The sequence below is a fragment of the Lipotes vexillifer genome, unplaced genomic scaffold, assembly GCF_000442215.2.
Source record: "Lipotes vexillifer unplaced genomic scaffold, Lipotes_vexillifer_v1.1 scaffold500, whole genome shotgun sequence".
Taxonomy (NCBI): Eukaryota; Metazoa; Chordata; class Mammalia; order Artiodactyla; family Lipotidae; genus Lipotes; species Lipotes vexillifer.
In genome coordinates this window covers 2,140,705-2,157,347 of record NW_006778765.1, presented here as the reverse complement: position 1 = coordinate 2,157,347, position 16,643 = coordinate 2,140,705, and the positions used below count along the sequence as shown (strand labels likewise).

The following is a 16,643-nucleotide window of genomic DNA, read 5'->3' as shown; positions in this document are numbered from 1 at the left end:
CAGGAATGCTCTGAACATCCCAAGTTCCTTATCCTGCCCGCTGCCATTACATGAGAAGAAAAAAAAAATTATTAAAGATATCACCTCTCAGCATTGTTGTAGAGAACTCAGCTGTCTTTGTAAATATCAGTAGAAGGAAAGTAGTGGATTATGTAATTAAAAATGGTAGATAATTTACTGTCAGGAATTGAGGGGGAGGCAGAGAGAACATGGTGCCAGTCTGAGGTGGGCAGAGGAGGTGACTACAGGGGCTGTTTGGCTGTAGGCTGGTGTGTTCTTGAGTAGCTTGCTCTGTGCCTGTGGGACATGGAGCTCTGGGGAGTGGAAGTGAGCTCAGACACGGCGGGGCAGCCGGACTCAGTCCAGCTCCTTGCACAGAGCCGGTGCCAGCAGGCTGTCAGGTTAGAGGGGCTTCTGCCAAGAACCTGTAGACTTAAGCGGGGAATTAAGCTCAGCTTTTTTCCTGAAATGAATTCATGATTCAGCTTATAGAGCACTGAGATTCTATAGAACACGAATCTGAAACCTGTGCTGGGAATATTAGTAGTTGCTAAGACATGTTTAAGGGAATAGCTTTACGAAAGAAAAAGTCTTCACCGATTAGATAGTGCTGTAGGTTGCTCTTTTCCTTTAGACCCTGTCTCTCTCCTTTAGAGACTGGATTTATTAGCACAAATCAAATTCAGTCATAACTGTCTTAAATTCTTTTGGTAAATTGTCAACAACTAATCATATAAAATATTGTTCAAATAAATGCCTAATTTGAAGTGTGAGTTTAAAAATTTATCCAGAGTTGCTCTATTTTATAAAATTAATACTTTGGATTTAATAGGGTGTTATTTCCCCTCTCTAAAATGATCAAAGTCCTCAAATTAGCAAAATTAGAAGTTGTGGGTGGACACCTGGCAGAGTGGCAAAGCCAGGCAGGCATGTGAGTTGTGAATCATTGCTCTTTTGTCCCTACCTAGGCTACCCAGGCCAGGACTTTGATTGGGCCGACTACCTCAAACAGTGTGGTGCTGAAGCTGCTCCCCAGAGGTGCTTCCCTCCGGTGAGAATCCTGTCCCCTCAGGGCCACTGCTTCGGGGCTGCTGGGGACTGCTGTGCTTCCCTTGCTGTAATGATGTTTACTGTGAAGCCAGTTCTCTCATGCAACCCCAAAACGCCTCTCGTTGATTGTAATAAAATGGTCCAAGGAAAATTTCATTTGCTGCAGAAGTTAATTTGTTAATTTAATTAGCTTAACAGTTTATCAATTTGGGTTTTTTTATTAGCTGAAATCATGTGAATTTAAAATTTTAGTTTATGATTAGTTTTGATGGTCCATTAATATGAAAAAATGATGAAATATTAAGGAGAGAAAATTATTAAACTCATTTATGGTTTACAAAGCCAAACAGCAGTAAAAAGCTTAGAACATAAAACAACAGTTTCCTGCTCTGTCCCTTTCCATGGCTTCCCTTCCCAGAAGTATTCACTTCCTATTCTTCTCACTGTTTGTTATTCTCATATTTATACTTCCTCACTTATAATTCACTGCTATCTTTCGAGTTAATTTTAGATGTGTCTCTCAATTCCGTATTACGGTAAGTGAGTAATCTAGCTATTTTACCTTACCTTTCTCCTCTGTCTTACCTATCTGCTCTTCCTATTAGAGTGATGTTACAATTCTCGGTTAAGTCTGAATTTGAGTATTTACATTATCATGGGCATGTAGGTGTTACTCACAGATTAGCAGTGTAGTATTTTACGATCGTTTTCTTCTTTTATTTGTCCTCAAGTTAATAATTGCCTTGTTCTTCATAGCCTAGTTTTCTTTGCTTATAATACTAGTTCTTCCCACACCTTCCAGTAGATTCTCAAAACTATTAGCGTATCAGGAAATCTGTCATGTCTAATATATTTTTTTGGAGACACCCCTCTTAGCAACCTCTTTTTAGACAGGTTACTTACTGTCTTGGCTTGCCATGTAGTTTTAATTCTGGAAACTGCTCTGCTGTGTCGCCCAAGGAATTGCCTCTCCTTCTTCTTAGGACTTGGGATTCCGGTTTTATGTATCTCATGGCCTCTTCTTTTTTGGTTTACTCCCTTGTTTTGATGGAGCCTGTCTCTCAGTAGCTTCCTGAAATGGGATGCAAGAGGTGTAAGTGTTAGTAGACTTTTGGTGTTTGAAAATATGTTCACTCTACTAACTTGACTGATCGTTTGGCTCAATGTGGAATTTTAGAATGGAAGTTATTTCACTTTAGAATTTTGAAAATCTCAGTTGTTTTCTACCTTAGAGTGTTGGTATTGAGAAGTTGAAAGCCATTCTTATTCTTGATCTTTCATATATGACCTGCCCTTTTCTCTATCCCTGGAAGGTTATAGAATCTCTTTTGTCACTCCCTTTCAGTGTCAAGCCATGGCTTGGCCTGTCTTCACCCATGTGCTGGGGCGTGGAGAGCACATTCTCTCTGGAAACTTGCGCCTCTCTGTGCTGGGAAGTTCCCTTGGATCTCTTCTTTGATTTCCTTTTCTTTTTCTCTCTTCTCCTTCTGGAATTCTCATTTTGGTGGCCCTCTGGACCAGGCCTCCAATTCTGCCACACCCTCCTCACCCCCACCCCTTTTCCTGTTTCTTAGGTGGTTTTTTTTTTGCTTTGCTTGCTGGAAGATTTCCTAAACTTTATCTTTCAACCCTTATTTTGAGTTTTTAATATCACATTTTTAATTTTTAAAAACTATTTCTGAATATTTTTAATAACATACTGTTCTTATTTTAAAGATGCAATAGTTTTTCTCATCTTTCAGAGGATGTTAATTACCCCCACCTTTTGTGAGTTTTCTTCTTGCATAATCTGTTTTCTCCAAGTTGCTTGTTTTGTCTGTTTTGGTCTCTAGTTTTCATATGTTTAGATATCTGATAATTCCTTGGTGGAATTTGCTTGCTTATATTTAAGAAATGGGAGACTAAAAGAAAAAGCTGATTGGAAGCTCTGAGCATGTGGGTGGGGCTTGTCAACCTTGAACTTCCCTATTGGGTAAGATCTGTCTGGCCATTTGTTGGGGAAACCTAAATCCATGTCTTTATGTGTTCCTTCTTGTGCTTCTTAGTGCCACAAGACGTCTCTTCCATTTGCTTGCATGGAGGGTAGAAGCAGGGACTGGGCCTCAGCATTCCACATGCTAATCTCTATTCTGGACAGCATGCATGCCCTCAATAGTTCCTGTGTCCTCCTGCCCAGGGATCTGATGTTTTACCCTCTGGAGGATAAGTCTTATCTTCTGTAGGGAGGGGAAGGGACAGTTACCCTGGGGTGTGGAATGGAGGAGTTACTCTTAACTGTTACTTGGAAAGTTGTCTCAGATGAGCACGTGAGTTAATACTGAGTATGTATTTGATTAATTTATCTTCTAGTCAATTTCTGAGCATGAATTTAAGGAGAACATGAAGCTTGAGGCAGTGAACCCTCTTCTCCCTGAAGAAGTGTGCGTTGCCACCATTACTGCAGTGAGAGGCTCCTACCTGTGGCTCCAGTTGGAGGGTAAGCATCAACACCCCTGAGAAGCCTTCGTCTGACCACTCTTCTTTGCCTTCCTGTTTACCCCTGTAATGTGGCTTGTTAAATTTAATTGATTACTAAATAGGGGTCTTGTTCAGAGACTTCTAATTTGTAATGTAAGACTCTGAGCTAAAAATTCATCCTCCTGTCCTTGACCTTCAAATTTTAGGAAATGAATATGAATAAAAGCCTTCACTTATATGGGTCCCTGTTTTCTTGAACGGAAAAATACAGGTTAAATAGCATATATGTTGATGTGACCAAAATACATGAGCATGAGCATTAGTAACTAGCTTATTCAAGAGATTATATTTTGGTTGCCCCCAACCAGTAGAACCAAAAAGTATGTAAAATTGAAAAGATATATTATGCTAAAAGTAATATTCAGTGATGGGACAGGTTTGTGGACAGAAAGTAGTATGTGAGTACTCAGCACTACAGCTAACTATGCCTGGGTTTCTTTTTATTCACTGCTGAATAGTCAGACTCGGTACTTACTGTTGTTCCCGGTTTATAGAATCGGCCTTTAACATAGGTGTCAAGGACAGTATTGGATGTACATGTTTATGCAACCCCTGCTGAGCAACTTTGTTTACATCACTTTCTGATTTGAGCCCACCAATCTAACTTCTGGCTTGTTCCTGAGTACCAGAAGTAATGTTTTTATTGAGTAGAACTATAACGTTTGCCTTTTATTTTCCAGTTATTTCATGGAATTGATGACCGTATTTGTCAACCGTCTGAGTGATATTACTGGTAGTTCTAGGTGCTTATTTGCTGTTCCCTAACTAAGGGTCACCCTGTACATTGACTCTACCTGTTTTGGTCTTTATACAGTTACGCTTGGGGGACAGTTTGCTTTTTCTCTTAATGTTTGTCACAAATGAAGAAGTATGACTGCTGTGTAAAGGGAACTTGCTTAAGAGACTTTGTGTCTGTATTATTGCAACAGTAGAACACTGTCTACTAGAACATTGTCTAGAAAGTAGTTTATGAAGAAAGCTATTTAATAGTCTTAAAAAAATTTTTTTAAATCTAAACAGGTTCTAAAAAACCCATACCTGAATTTATTGTGAATGTGGAATCCATGGATATATTTCCTTTGGGCTGGTGTGAAACCAATGGCCATCCCCTCAGCACTCCTCGCCGAGCACGAGGTAGCTGTCTATTTCTGGGTCAAAGGATTGATTGTTAAATAATTTGCTGTGTGGCTGTTACCAAGTAGGATGAATCTGGACATTTCAGAGAAAAATAAAATGATATTCTCGTTATCCGTTTCTGCATAGGAAATCATTCATTGCAACAAAACATTTATTATCTCACATTTTCTGTAGGTCAGGAATCTGACACAACTTAGCTGGGACCTCTGGATCCGAGTCTCTGGTGAGGCTGCATTCAGGGTGTCAGCAGGGCTCTTGTCATCTCAAGGCCCAACTGGGGGAGGATCTGCTCCCAAGTTTACTCAGATGGTTGTGGGCAGGAATTCATTTCCTTGTGGGCTCTTGGACTGAGGGCCTCAGTTCCTTGTTGACTGTCATTTGGAGGCTTCCCTCAGTTTCTCGTCATGTGGGCCACTTTGTGGGGGAGCTCACAGCACAGGAGTTGGCTTCCATCAGAGCCAGCAAGCAAGAGAGTGAGAGATTGAGCAAGACACAAGTCCCCATGTTTTGTGACCTAATCTTAAAGTGACCCCACCCAACTTTTAAAAACAGCTTTATTGAGAGATATTTATATACCTTAAAATTTGCTCCTTTAAAGTACAGTTGACCCTTAAACAATGTGGGTTTGAACTGTGTGGGTCTACTTGTATGTGGATTTATTTCAATAAATATGTACTACAGTACTACATGATCCCTGGATGGTTGAATCCGCGGATGCAGAACTGCACATAAGGAGGGTGGAATGTAAAGTTGTACATGGATCTTCGACTGCTTGGGGGTTGGCACTCCAACCCCTGCATTGTTCAAGGGTCACCTATATTTAGAACCTAGTTCTGAGGGCTTCCCTGGTGGCGCGGTGGTTGGAGTCCGCCTGCTGATGCAGTGGAGGCGGGTTCGTGCCCCGGTCCGGGAGGATCCCACATGCCGCGGAGCGGCTGGGCCCGTGAGCCATGGCCGCTGAGCCTGCGCGTCCGGAGCCTGTGCTCCGCAACGGGAAAGGTCACAGCGGTGAGACACCCGCGTACCGCAAAAAAAGTTCTGTTTTTCTTGGTTTTTTTTTTTGTTTTTTTTTGCGGTGCGTGGGCCTCTCACTGTTGTGACCTTTCCCGTTGTGAATACTATGTGAATTCACATAGTATGTGAATACACTAAAGACAATGAACTGTGTATGGTTGTCCCTCCATATATGTGGGGGATTGGTTCTGGGACCAGCCATGGATACCAACATCTGCAGATGCACAAGTCCCATAGTTGGCCCTCTGTCTCTGTGGTTTTGCATCTGAGGAATCAACTAACTGCAGACTGTGTAGTACTACAGTATTTACTGTTGAAAAAAATCCACATATACTCAGACCCATGTTGTTCAAAGGCCAGCTGTAAGCTAAAGTTAGCTTAATGCATATGTAACTTTTCCTTTGTCTTTTTATTCTTCTTGACATTTATATATTTTTTTCTTTGTACAGTACACAAACAGAGGAAAGTTGCAGTGGTTCAACCAGAAAAACAGTAAGTGATAGTATGTTTGAATAGTTGACATTTGAAAGTTAGATATCTAGAAGAAGAAATAACTATTTCAGAGAGTATATCTCCTCATATATTGTTTTCTCAGATGGAAGCATAATCCTTTAATTCAGCTTTTGATAGTTTATATACTTCTCCTTACAATATGAGCATTTCCTAAAGTGGCATTATATATAAAATGGTACAGTGCATTCTCAAGATGTTCCCCAAATTCAATTTTCTTTGGCTTTTAGACCCTGAAGACATTTGAATAAGAGAGGAAATAGAGTCTCTATGCTGGTATTTGTTAAGGAAAACAAAAAATTATAAATCAGGTTATGATTTGTCACAGTGAAAAGAACTTGAGGTAGAAAACAACAACTCTACAAGAAAAGTCACACTCAGAGGAGTGCTTCTGTCTCCCATTAAGAAGCCCTTTGGGACTTCCCTGGTGGTCCAGTGGTTAAGACTCTGCATTCCCAATGCAAGGGACCCGGTTTTGATCCCTAGTCAGGGAACTAGATCCCGCATGCCACAACAAAGATCCCGGACGCGGCAACGAAGATCCCACGTGCCACAACTAAGACCCGGTGCAGCCAAGTAAATAAACAAATAAGTATTAAAAAAAAAAAAGAAAAAAAAAGCCCTTTGTAGCATTCCTTCATACACACTGTTGAAAAGCAAAGAATTAGTGGTGCCTTTAAAATACAAGGGATTCTGTGTGCATGCATATTTTTAAAAATTGGGTTTTCAATTCTGTCTTAGCTCAGGCTGCCAGAACAAAATACCAGAGACTGGTGGCTTAAACAACAGAAATGTATTTCTCACAGTTCTGGAGGCTGGAAGTCTAAGATCAGGTACCAGCCTGATTTGGTTCCTGGTCAAGGCTCTTTTCCTAGCTTGCAGATAGCCATCTTCATGCTGTGTCCTCACATGGCAGGAGCAAGGATGAAGGGAGTTCTTTCTTTCTTGTTCTTCTTATGAGGCCACTGATCCTATTGAGTTAGAGCCCCACCCTTATTTACTGCCTAAAAGGCCTATGTCCAAACACACTCACATGGGGTGGGGGTGGAATTAGGGCTTCAACATATGAATTTAAGAGAACACAGTTCAGTCTGTAGCAAATTCTGTATAATTTATAGCTGCTTTCGTGGCTATGTAAGTAATAAAACTGACAATTGAGGTGGAGAGAAAGGCTGCAGCATTCTAACCCAGCTAGAGGACTGAGAAAGCAATGACAAAAAAACTGGCTTTGGATTTTTCCTTGACTTAGTCATCAAGACTAATCCAAAGGTTTCGTCAGGAAAAGATAAATTAGCCTTTTTCAGTGATTGCTGCATGTGGTGTAATTCTGTTTTTGTAATTTGTCTTTAATTTTGAAACTGATAGAAGGAAACAGACCCTATATAAAAATGCTTCTGTTCTTCATCTATTAAAAAAACAAGTACAGATCTTCCTCGATTTATAATGGGATTATGTCCCAATAAACCCACCTTAAGTTGAAAGTATCATAAGTTGAAAGTGCATTTAACACACCTAACCTACCAAACATTGTAGCTTAGCCTACCGTAAATGTGCTCAGGGCACTTATACATTAACCTTCAGTTGGGCAAAATCATCTACCACAAAGAATACTCATGTGATTTATTGACTACTGTATTGAAAGCAGAAAACAGAAAGGTTGTAAGTGTATTGATTGTTGACCCTGTGATCTCCTGCCTGTCTGGGTTGCTGCCCAGGAACATGGATTGTACCGCATATCACTAGCCAGGGAAAAGATCAAAATTCAAAGTATGGTTTCTGCTGAATGCATATTGCTCTTCCACCGTCGTTAAGTGGAAATATCATGAAGTCGAACCACTGTAAATTGGGGACCATCTGTAGTTTACTTGTAGTTTAAGAATCCAACAAGAAATTCTATAATTTGTTGCTCACATGAATGCAAGTTCATTGGAACATGCAGTATCACAGCACTGTCTACAGACTGTTGTCCCCTTAGAACATGTCCATGGTTTTTAAAACAATTGCTGTTTCTAAAAAAAGTACAATTGAGGAAGCACCTTTTGTTACCAATTTTGCAATCTGCCACATTTGTTTTCTTCTTAGATTTGAAGGAAACTAATCCTCACATTTTACTGATCTTAGGAATTACCTCATTATTTTGTTGTGTTTTCTTGACGCAGAATACCATCCTCAAGGACTGTCCATGAGGGTCTGAAGAATCAGGAGCTGAGCTCCACAGACTCAGGTATAAGTGCATGCAATCTTAGGGAAAAGACGACCTTTAGCTTCTTTTAATGGACTGTATCTAAAAATACCTTATTAAATAATACCTTTGATTTATGGGATGTAGCTTTATAGAGGGGTCTCTTAATTGTGATTTTAAAGAGTTATAATTGTCTAAGATGTATTTAGTTGAATGATTATCTTTAGGCTGGTATTTCTGTCCATTATAAATGGGCATTATAATATTTTAGCCATTATTTACTGATCACTTGTCAGTGTTAAAGGCTCTGGAGATCAATATAACATCCCTGAGTTTAAATAAAGAAACTTAGGCTTTTCAGATCGTGCTCTTTTTTTAAACTGGGTGGTTGAGAGATAGATATTTATTCTTCTTTAAAACCTTTTTATGATATACACACTTTGTATATATATTTTGCAATTAAAAAAAAAAAACACTGAAAACAGATTGTTCCAGAGTCAATGCCTAATAAATTAGACAAGGATCCTTGCTGGAAGCCCAAGCCTTTTGACCAGGGCTCCTTGGAACTACTCTTGACACCCCTTTGCTGGTTGTATAATGCTTAGCATCTTGGCTCTGTGTATTTTAGCACTGATTAGGCATTTGGGTGGTATTTAGTAAATGCCTAGAAAAGAAAGGAAACCAAAGCTCAAAGAGGTCACACAGCTTACAGTAGAACGGTCAGAAATGGAACTCAAATTTTTCTCAAGTTCAAAACCTGCACTTTTGTTTCTTCTACCCACTGCCTTTTCATAATATCATTTATACATAGAGGATCAGGGCTGCATGACTCCTTATTTTTGACATGTTACTGACCATTCTAATGCCTACTAAAACTAAAGAATTAAGACATTAATATCTCGTGTGACCACAGCCAAAATGTGTTTGCTTTGGGTTTTGTCATATGTCAAGTTACCTTGGAAACAGAGCCTGAGACTCTGATATTTGCATGCAGGAGTTTCATTGGGGAGTGCTTTTTGAAACACTCCTGGGAAGGGTAAAAGATGCAGGACTGGGCAGAGGGAGAAGTTGAGTCACAGTGCAGTTGTAACAGAAGTCTCTTCCAGTCCCACAGGGAGCCTTGGAGCTGGTATAGCCACTGAGTGTCCCTCAGTGGTGTGTCCCTAGAGGTGTGGTGGTCACACCCTTGTACTCCCTCCTTGGTCAGTTATTGGAAGTGAGCTGCTTCTGCCTCCCCACCTCACAAAGGGTGGGACCTTGGGCAAGGTAGCTCTCTCCTACTGAGGGACAGTTCTGGACTGAGAGATATTCCAAGATAGACTCACAGCTGAGAGCTGTAAACTCCCAACATTCCCAGCAGCAGGGAGCATCCCCTGAGGGGATCTGGGTGACAGAGTTCAAATGGAGAAGTGGGCACCGACATGCTGACAACTGTGCTAAGACTGGGTTCTTAATTAGAGAATGAACACTATGTACTTCAGGGTGCTATCAACACTGGGCAGTGTACACGCTTGTTTCCTTTTGATTAACAGGGCAGTATCCATCAGAAGAGCTTTCTTTGCTTTATATGAAAATGGAAAATGTTTTAGTGTCCTTGAATTTTTTTACATTTAGTAGCTGAATTGCCAACTACTCATATGAGGGAATTAAAAAAACCTTATATTGGAGTACAGTATTCATACAGAAAAATAGTTGAAGAGAAGGGTCTCTAGGCCTAGTTATACCCCGTAATACCTAAAGAATTTAGAGATGTGGTCACAGAATGCTTTTATCCCTCTGAGGAATCGCAGTGATGGGTGGGCTCCCACATCACCAAACGCTACCAGCATACTAGTTTGGTAGTTTTAAGGGGACAAACTGTATGTAGTTCTGGATAATATTCACCATCACTGTCTAGAAATATTCTAGAATCGATTGTTGAGTCGTTGATCTTCAGGAATCATCATGAGTTCTTGAAGTAAATCCTCCACTTCCTGTAGTGATAGAAGCGTGGGGCTCTGGAACAATGTTGCATTAACCAGGAGTTAATCTGCAGTAAGGATGTTGTTGATCTCAGCAGAGTGATAGCTCTATAATAGACTTGTTGTAAGTATAAGGTATTTCACACTCAGACAGTATGTTAAACTCCAAAATAAGTTAAGTCCTGACTTTATGTAATGGTGGATATGCTGGGGTTTTTTCTTCAGTAATTCAGCTTTGGAAACATAGGGTAGAAAACTATTCTGTTCTGGATATTTGTTTCTCTTCATTTTTCAGTTATGATTAATGGAAAATATTGCTGTCCAAAGATATACTTCAACCACCGTTGCTTCTCAGGGCCATATCTTAACAAAGGAAGGATCGCTGAGCTGCCTCAATGTGTGGGACCCGGGAATTGTGTCCTGGTCCTCAGAGAGGTAAGGTTCCCGCCTAGAGTAAAAGAATTTAAGAAATGTCACAGCAGTCTGGTAGACTCATTCAGAGAAGGATCAGCGTGCCGTAGGTGTGACAACTCTATGCTTTATCAAAAGTGACTCACTTTTCTCATGTATTGGACAGTGAACTAGGCACATAATTATTTTTGCTCCATAGGAAACATTCACCTAAGCAGTTCTTCACGTGGCAGGTTCACCTCTGTCAGTGTAGAAAGGTCTTCTGTCAGAGACCACGTGAGGACCATGAAGGAGTGAACATGAGAGTAGTCTAAGCCTGAGAGGCTGTGTGGTATTAACCTGGGACCGTGATAGAACTACATACACATCTTCTGGACTTGAGCTTCCCAGGCAGGGTGCTGCACTGTGGGTAAGAGATGTGAGGGTTCCAAACCTATCAGCCCTTAGGGTGGTGAGGCTGTGTCTGGGGAGGCGGGAGCTTCTGTGTGTACCATGACTAGGAAAGGATTTGGAAGCAAATGCTAGAGTAATTTAAAATTTGTGGTGCCTGTTTCTTCCTGACCATAATGTTTAGAATATTTAAGAGAGTCTCATTACTGTCTTATTTGCAACTTTGGTCAACTGTCATATCTTCAGTATTATTATTTTGTTAATGTTTGTTAATTAATATGACTAGAATTAATCACCTAGGTGACATTCTAGGGAATAGCAAGGTTCTAATCATCTGCTTTTCTCCTCCCCAACCCATATTTCTGCTTTAAAAATGGAGCACAGGTCCTCACTTTACTGATAAATGCAGCCTATAAACCCAGTCGTGTCCTTCGGGAGCTGCAGCTGGATAAAGACTCTGTGTGGCATGGATGTGGGGAAGTCCTCAAGGCCAAGTGAGTAGGCTCCCCTGCCCTTTATTCTTTTTTTTTTTTTTTGGCTGCATTAGGGGTCTTCATTGCTGCATGCGGGCTTTCTCTAGTTGTGGCTAGCAGGGGCTACTCTTTGTTGCGGTGCGTGGGCTTCGCATTGTGGTGGCTTCTCTTGTTGCAGAGCACAGGCTCTAGGCGCGCAGGCTTCAGTAGTTGTGGCTTGTGGGCTCAGTAGTTGTGGCTCGCGGGCTCCAGAGCGCAGGCTCAGTAGTTGTGGCGCACAGGCTTAGTTGCTCCGAGGCATATGGGATCTTCCCAGACCAGGGCTTGAACCTGTGTCCCCTGCATTGGCAGGTGGATTCTTAACCACTGTGCCACCAGGGAAACCCCGCCTGCCCTTTATTCTTAATCATGCTTAACAGGTCACAGAATTGATTCTTCCATGGATAACATTAGGGTACTTACGTTCCCTTGGGCAGTGCTTCTTCAACTATTTGTGGTAAAGGACCAGGTTTGTTTTCTTTTTTAAGTTGCTATCCTATTATACTTTTATAAAATATGGTAAAAATGAGTTACAAAAATATGGAATTCAAAAGACATACAATGCAGGAACAGCTTTTTTGTTACTAGATTTAAGAGCCATTAAATTACTTTTGCAAGTTACTGTGAAAGTTTATAAAACATTTGCTCTTGTTTTCTGACCTCATCTTGTCATGGATGGGTAACAGTTGGCAGGTTATATTGGTCCGTGGACCATACTCGTGGAACCACTACTCTAGGGTCAAGGAAGACTTAGTGAAAGTCACTGTTTTTTTAGTGGTTAGTGTAGAAGTTATTTGAAAACCTTAAACATAGGAACAGAAAGCAGGGACCTTATTTTGCTAATTTAAAAAGTCAGCTTTTAGCTGTCCTAGCTTACTAGATTATAAATTTAAGTACAATATAAATTCCTCATTGTTTTCAGAGTCCTCAAACTGTAAGGGACATAGAATATTCTAAGAAGCAAAAATATTTTTCAGGTCTGTTAATATACTTGATTTTTCTCTGTAATCACTAGCTCAATAAACTTGGTATCTGATGTCTTCCAATGGCAGATACAAAGGAAAGAGTTACCGAGCTACTGTCGAGATAGTGAAAACAGCAGATCGGGTGACTGAATTCTGCCGGCAAACCTGTATCAAACTGGAGTGCTGTCCTAATCTCTTTGGTCCACGGATGGTTCTGGATAAGTGTTCAGAGAACTGCTCTGTACTTACAAAGACTAAATATAGTGAGTCAAGTTTTTTAAATTTGTTAACTGTAGCAGCTGACCATATCTCATATCCTAGAAGGTTTTTATTTTGCAGACATTCAGATATAGCAGAGGTATGCAAACTTTTTCTATAAAGGGCCAGATAATAATATTTTAGGCTACGGATCATAGGATCTCTTTTGCATATTCTTTTTGTTTTGTTTTAATTTTTTAAAAGAACACTTTTAAAAATGTAAATACTATTTTTAGCTTGTGGGCCATACCAAAACAGGCCATGGGTCACATTTGGCCTACAGGCCCTAGTTTGCCAACCTTTATGTACAGAGTGTATATAAATTAACTGTTGCATCTAATAGGATATGGAATCTGTTTATACAATCTGCATGTATTTATTACGGGTCCACTGTGTGCTGCCACTGTTCTAGCACTGGGATACAAATGTAAAGAAAAAAATTCCTTTCCTCATTGAGTTTACCTCTTAATGTGGGAGATAGATAATAAACAAGTGAACAAATAGAGAGAAGTACTATGGAGAAAAATGAAGCAAAATAAGCAAAGTAGGAGAGTGAGGAAGGCTAGCAGGTGGGGTGCTGATCATACAGGTGGCCAAGGAGGTGAAGGAAGCAGGAGAGCTAGCTGTGCAGACATTGGGGTGAGAGTGCTGGGCAGGAGGCAGGAGTATGTCATAACAACACCTGCTGCCTCTCATTGCTTATCTTCTCTTTTGTGAAACAGCAAAAAAAAAAAAGGCATTCAGAATGAAATGTTTAATTTGGAGTCTTGTCAAGGCATTGTTACCCAGATACAAAATTCTGATCCTGCTTTTCCTTAAGTCCCACAAGCCCTGATGTCACTTAGGAGAATTAATACAGAGGTGGATTTTACCTTGTTAAACTTGAAGATTTCTTTTAGGGGGTGTCTAATTTTGGGCCTCTTAAACTTTATCATGCGTGCAAATTCTGAGGATCTTGTTAAAATAGAGGTTCTGGTTCATCAGACCTGTGGGTACCTGGGGCCTAAGTGTCTGCATGACAAGTTTTCTAATTAGTATATGAATCACAAAATCATATGAGAGTATCTAACCTAGTTTCTACTTATATTTATTGGATTATAAACTTAAGAGCAGGGTTTGTCTAACTTATTGTGTCAGATTCAGCACTTAGTTTAGTAAATTGCAATGATTATTAGTAGCCAAGTGAAATGTACTGTTCATATAAGCACATGTATAAGTACACCGATTTGAGCCTTTGGAAGTATGTGGATTATGTTATGCTTTTTGTCTTGAATTTATTTTTCACAATGATATAATTGAAATTAGCCTAGATTTTAGGACTCTTTATAATTTTTCCCAATTAGTCATTTGAATGATATCAAATGGATTTTTATCTTTAGTATTCATTTTTTGCAAAAATTACATTATATTTTGATATTACTTTAATATGTAACTCAGAGCTAAACTATATATATTTCATTTTTTTTGGAATTGTCTCTATATTCTAAAATTTATATGAAAATACAAAGGACCTAAAATAGTCCAAACAATCCTGAAAAAGAAGAGTAAAGCTGGAGGGCTTACTCTATCTGACTTCAAGTTTTACCATAAACTATAGTAATCAAAAGTGGGGTATTGATGAAAGAATAGTCAAACAGAGTGATGGGACAGAATAGAGGGTCCAGAAATAGAGACAAACTTATATAGTTAAAGAATTTTCAACAAAAATGATAAATTTAATGGGAAAGGAATTTCTTTCAACAAATGGCACTGGTACAATTGGATATCCAAATCGCAAATGCAAAAACAGAGCTCCTTGGCTCCACCTCACTATATACAAAAATTTATTCAAGGTAATTAATCATAGACCTAATGTAAAAGCTAAACTATAAAGCTTCTAGAAGAAAACAAAAGAGGTATCCTGAAGATCTTGAGCTAGGCAAAGGTTGCTTAGAGAGGACACATAATTCACTAACCTGAAGGAAAAACTAATACATTAAACATTACCAAAATTAAAACTTTTGCTCTCGGGCTTCCCTGATGGCGCAGTGGTTGAGAGTCCACTGCTGATGCAGGGGACATGGGTTCGTGCCCCAGTCTGGGAAGATCCCACATGCCGCGGAGCGGCTGGGCCCGTGAGCCATGGCCGCTGAGCCTGCGTGTCGGGGGCCTGTGCTCTGCAACGGGAGAGGACACAACAGTGAGAGGCCCGCGTACTGCAAAAAAAACAACCAAAAAACACAACTTTTGCTCTCTTAATAATACTATTTATAAAAAGGAAAAGACAATCCACAGCCTTGGAGAAAGTATTCCTGTTTGTTTGTTTGTTTTGGCATCCCTGAGGGGGCACAGATGAGAAGATATTCTTAATACATATATCCAACAAAGAACTTGTCTCCAGAATATATTAAAAACTCTCACAGCTCAATGAAAAGAGGAGTTTTGAAACTAGAGAAAGCTGGTAGTTGTACAGCATTGTGACTACACTAATACCACTAAATTGTACATTTTTATATGTTTAGTTGTTTGCTATGTGACTTTTACCTCAATTTAAAAATAAATAAATAAAAAGAAACAAAATGATCTGGTATTCGATAGTGGTGATGGCTGCACAACAGTGTATTCATTCATAGTCTGTGTCTAAAGACTGCTGAATATGTACAAATGACGGATTTTATGTTATGTGAATTATATCTCAGTAAAAAATTAAATAAACAGAGAAAACCATTTTAAAAAGTGAATAAAAGACTTGAATAAACGCTTCACCAAAAAAAGATACGCACATGGCCCATAAGTAAATGAAAATGTGCTCAGTAGCATTAGTTGTCAGGGAAGTGCAGATTTAAACTACGATAAGAAATTACTATATATCCACTAGATTGGCTAAAATGAAAATTACTGAGAGTCCCACATGTTGGCAGAGGTGTACAGAGCAGCTACATCTCTCGTACATTGCTGGTGGAGTGTAAAATTATATAACCCTTTTGGAAAACTGTTAGCAGTCTCTTTAAAGGTAATCATATGTCTACCATATGATCCAACAATTCCATTCCTAGGTATTTACCCAAGGAAGATGAAAACATTGCCCACTAAAAGCCTTGTACAAGAATGTTCACTACAACTTAATAATTGCCAAAATCTGGAAACAACCAGGGGCCCATCAGCAGGAGGATAGATAAACCGGTGTATTCATACAATGGAATGCTCTTCATCAATATGAAGAAATGAACTACTCATACACATAACATAGATGAAACTCAAAAACATTATGCTGGGACTTCCCTGGTGGCGCAGTGGTTAAGAAGCCAACCCGCCTGCCAATGCAGGGGATGCGGTTTGATCCCTGGTCTGGGAGGATCCCACATGCCGCAGAGCAACTAAGCCCATGCGCCACAACTACTGACCCTGTGCTCTAGAGCCCGCATGCCACAACTACTGAGCCTGCATGCCCTAGAGCCCGCGTGCCACAATTACTGAAGCCCGTGTGCTCTAGGGCCCATGTGCCGTAACTACTGAGCCCACGTGCTGCAACTACTGAAGCCTGTGCGCCTAGAGCCCGTGCTCCGCAGCAAGAGAAGCCACCACAATGAGAAGCCCATGCAACTAAGAGTAGCCCCCGCTCACCGCAACTAGAGAAAGTCCACGGGCAGCAACGAAGACCCAATGCAGCCAAAGATTAAAAAAAAAAAAAAGTTAAGGTCTTCCCTGGTGACGCAGTGGTTGAGAGTCCGCCTGCCAATGCAGGGGACACGGGTTC

General features: G+C 40.1%; 1 protein-coding gene across 1 annotated transcript in view; it reads left to right on the top strand.

Annotated features, from left to right (window-relative positions):
* Positions 1–16,643, top strand: part of SFMBT1 (Scm like with four mbt domains 1) — a 57,806-nt gene that overhangs the window by 37,037 nt on the left and 4,126 nt on the right. Inside the window, exons 9-16 of the mRNA XM_007451881.1 lie at positions 969–1,051; positions 3,400–3,526; positions 4,588–4,701; positions 6,168–6,210; positions 8,388–8,452; positions 10,667–10,806; positions 11,557–11,666; positions 12,737–12,912. Of these exons, the coding sequence (XP_007451943.1) occupies positions 969–1,051; positions 3,400–3,526; positions 4,588–4,701; positions 6,168–6,210; positions 8,388–8,452; positions 10,667–10,806; positions 11,557–11,666; positions 12,737–12,912 (858 nt within the window). The remainder of the gene's footprint in view (positions 1–968; positions 1,052–3,399; positions 3,527–4,587; positions 4,702–6,167; positions 6,211–8,387; positions 8,453–10,666; positions 10,807–11,556; positions 11,667–12,736; positions 12,913–16,643) is intronic.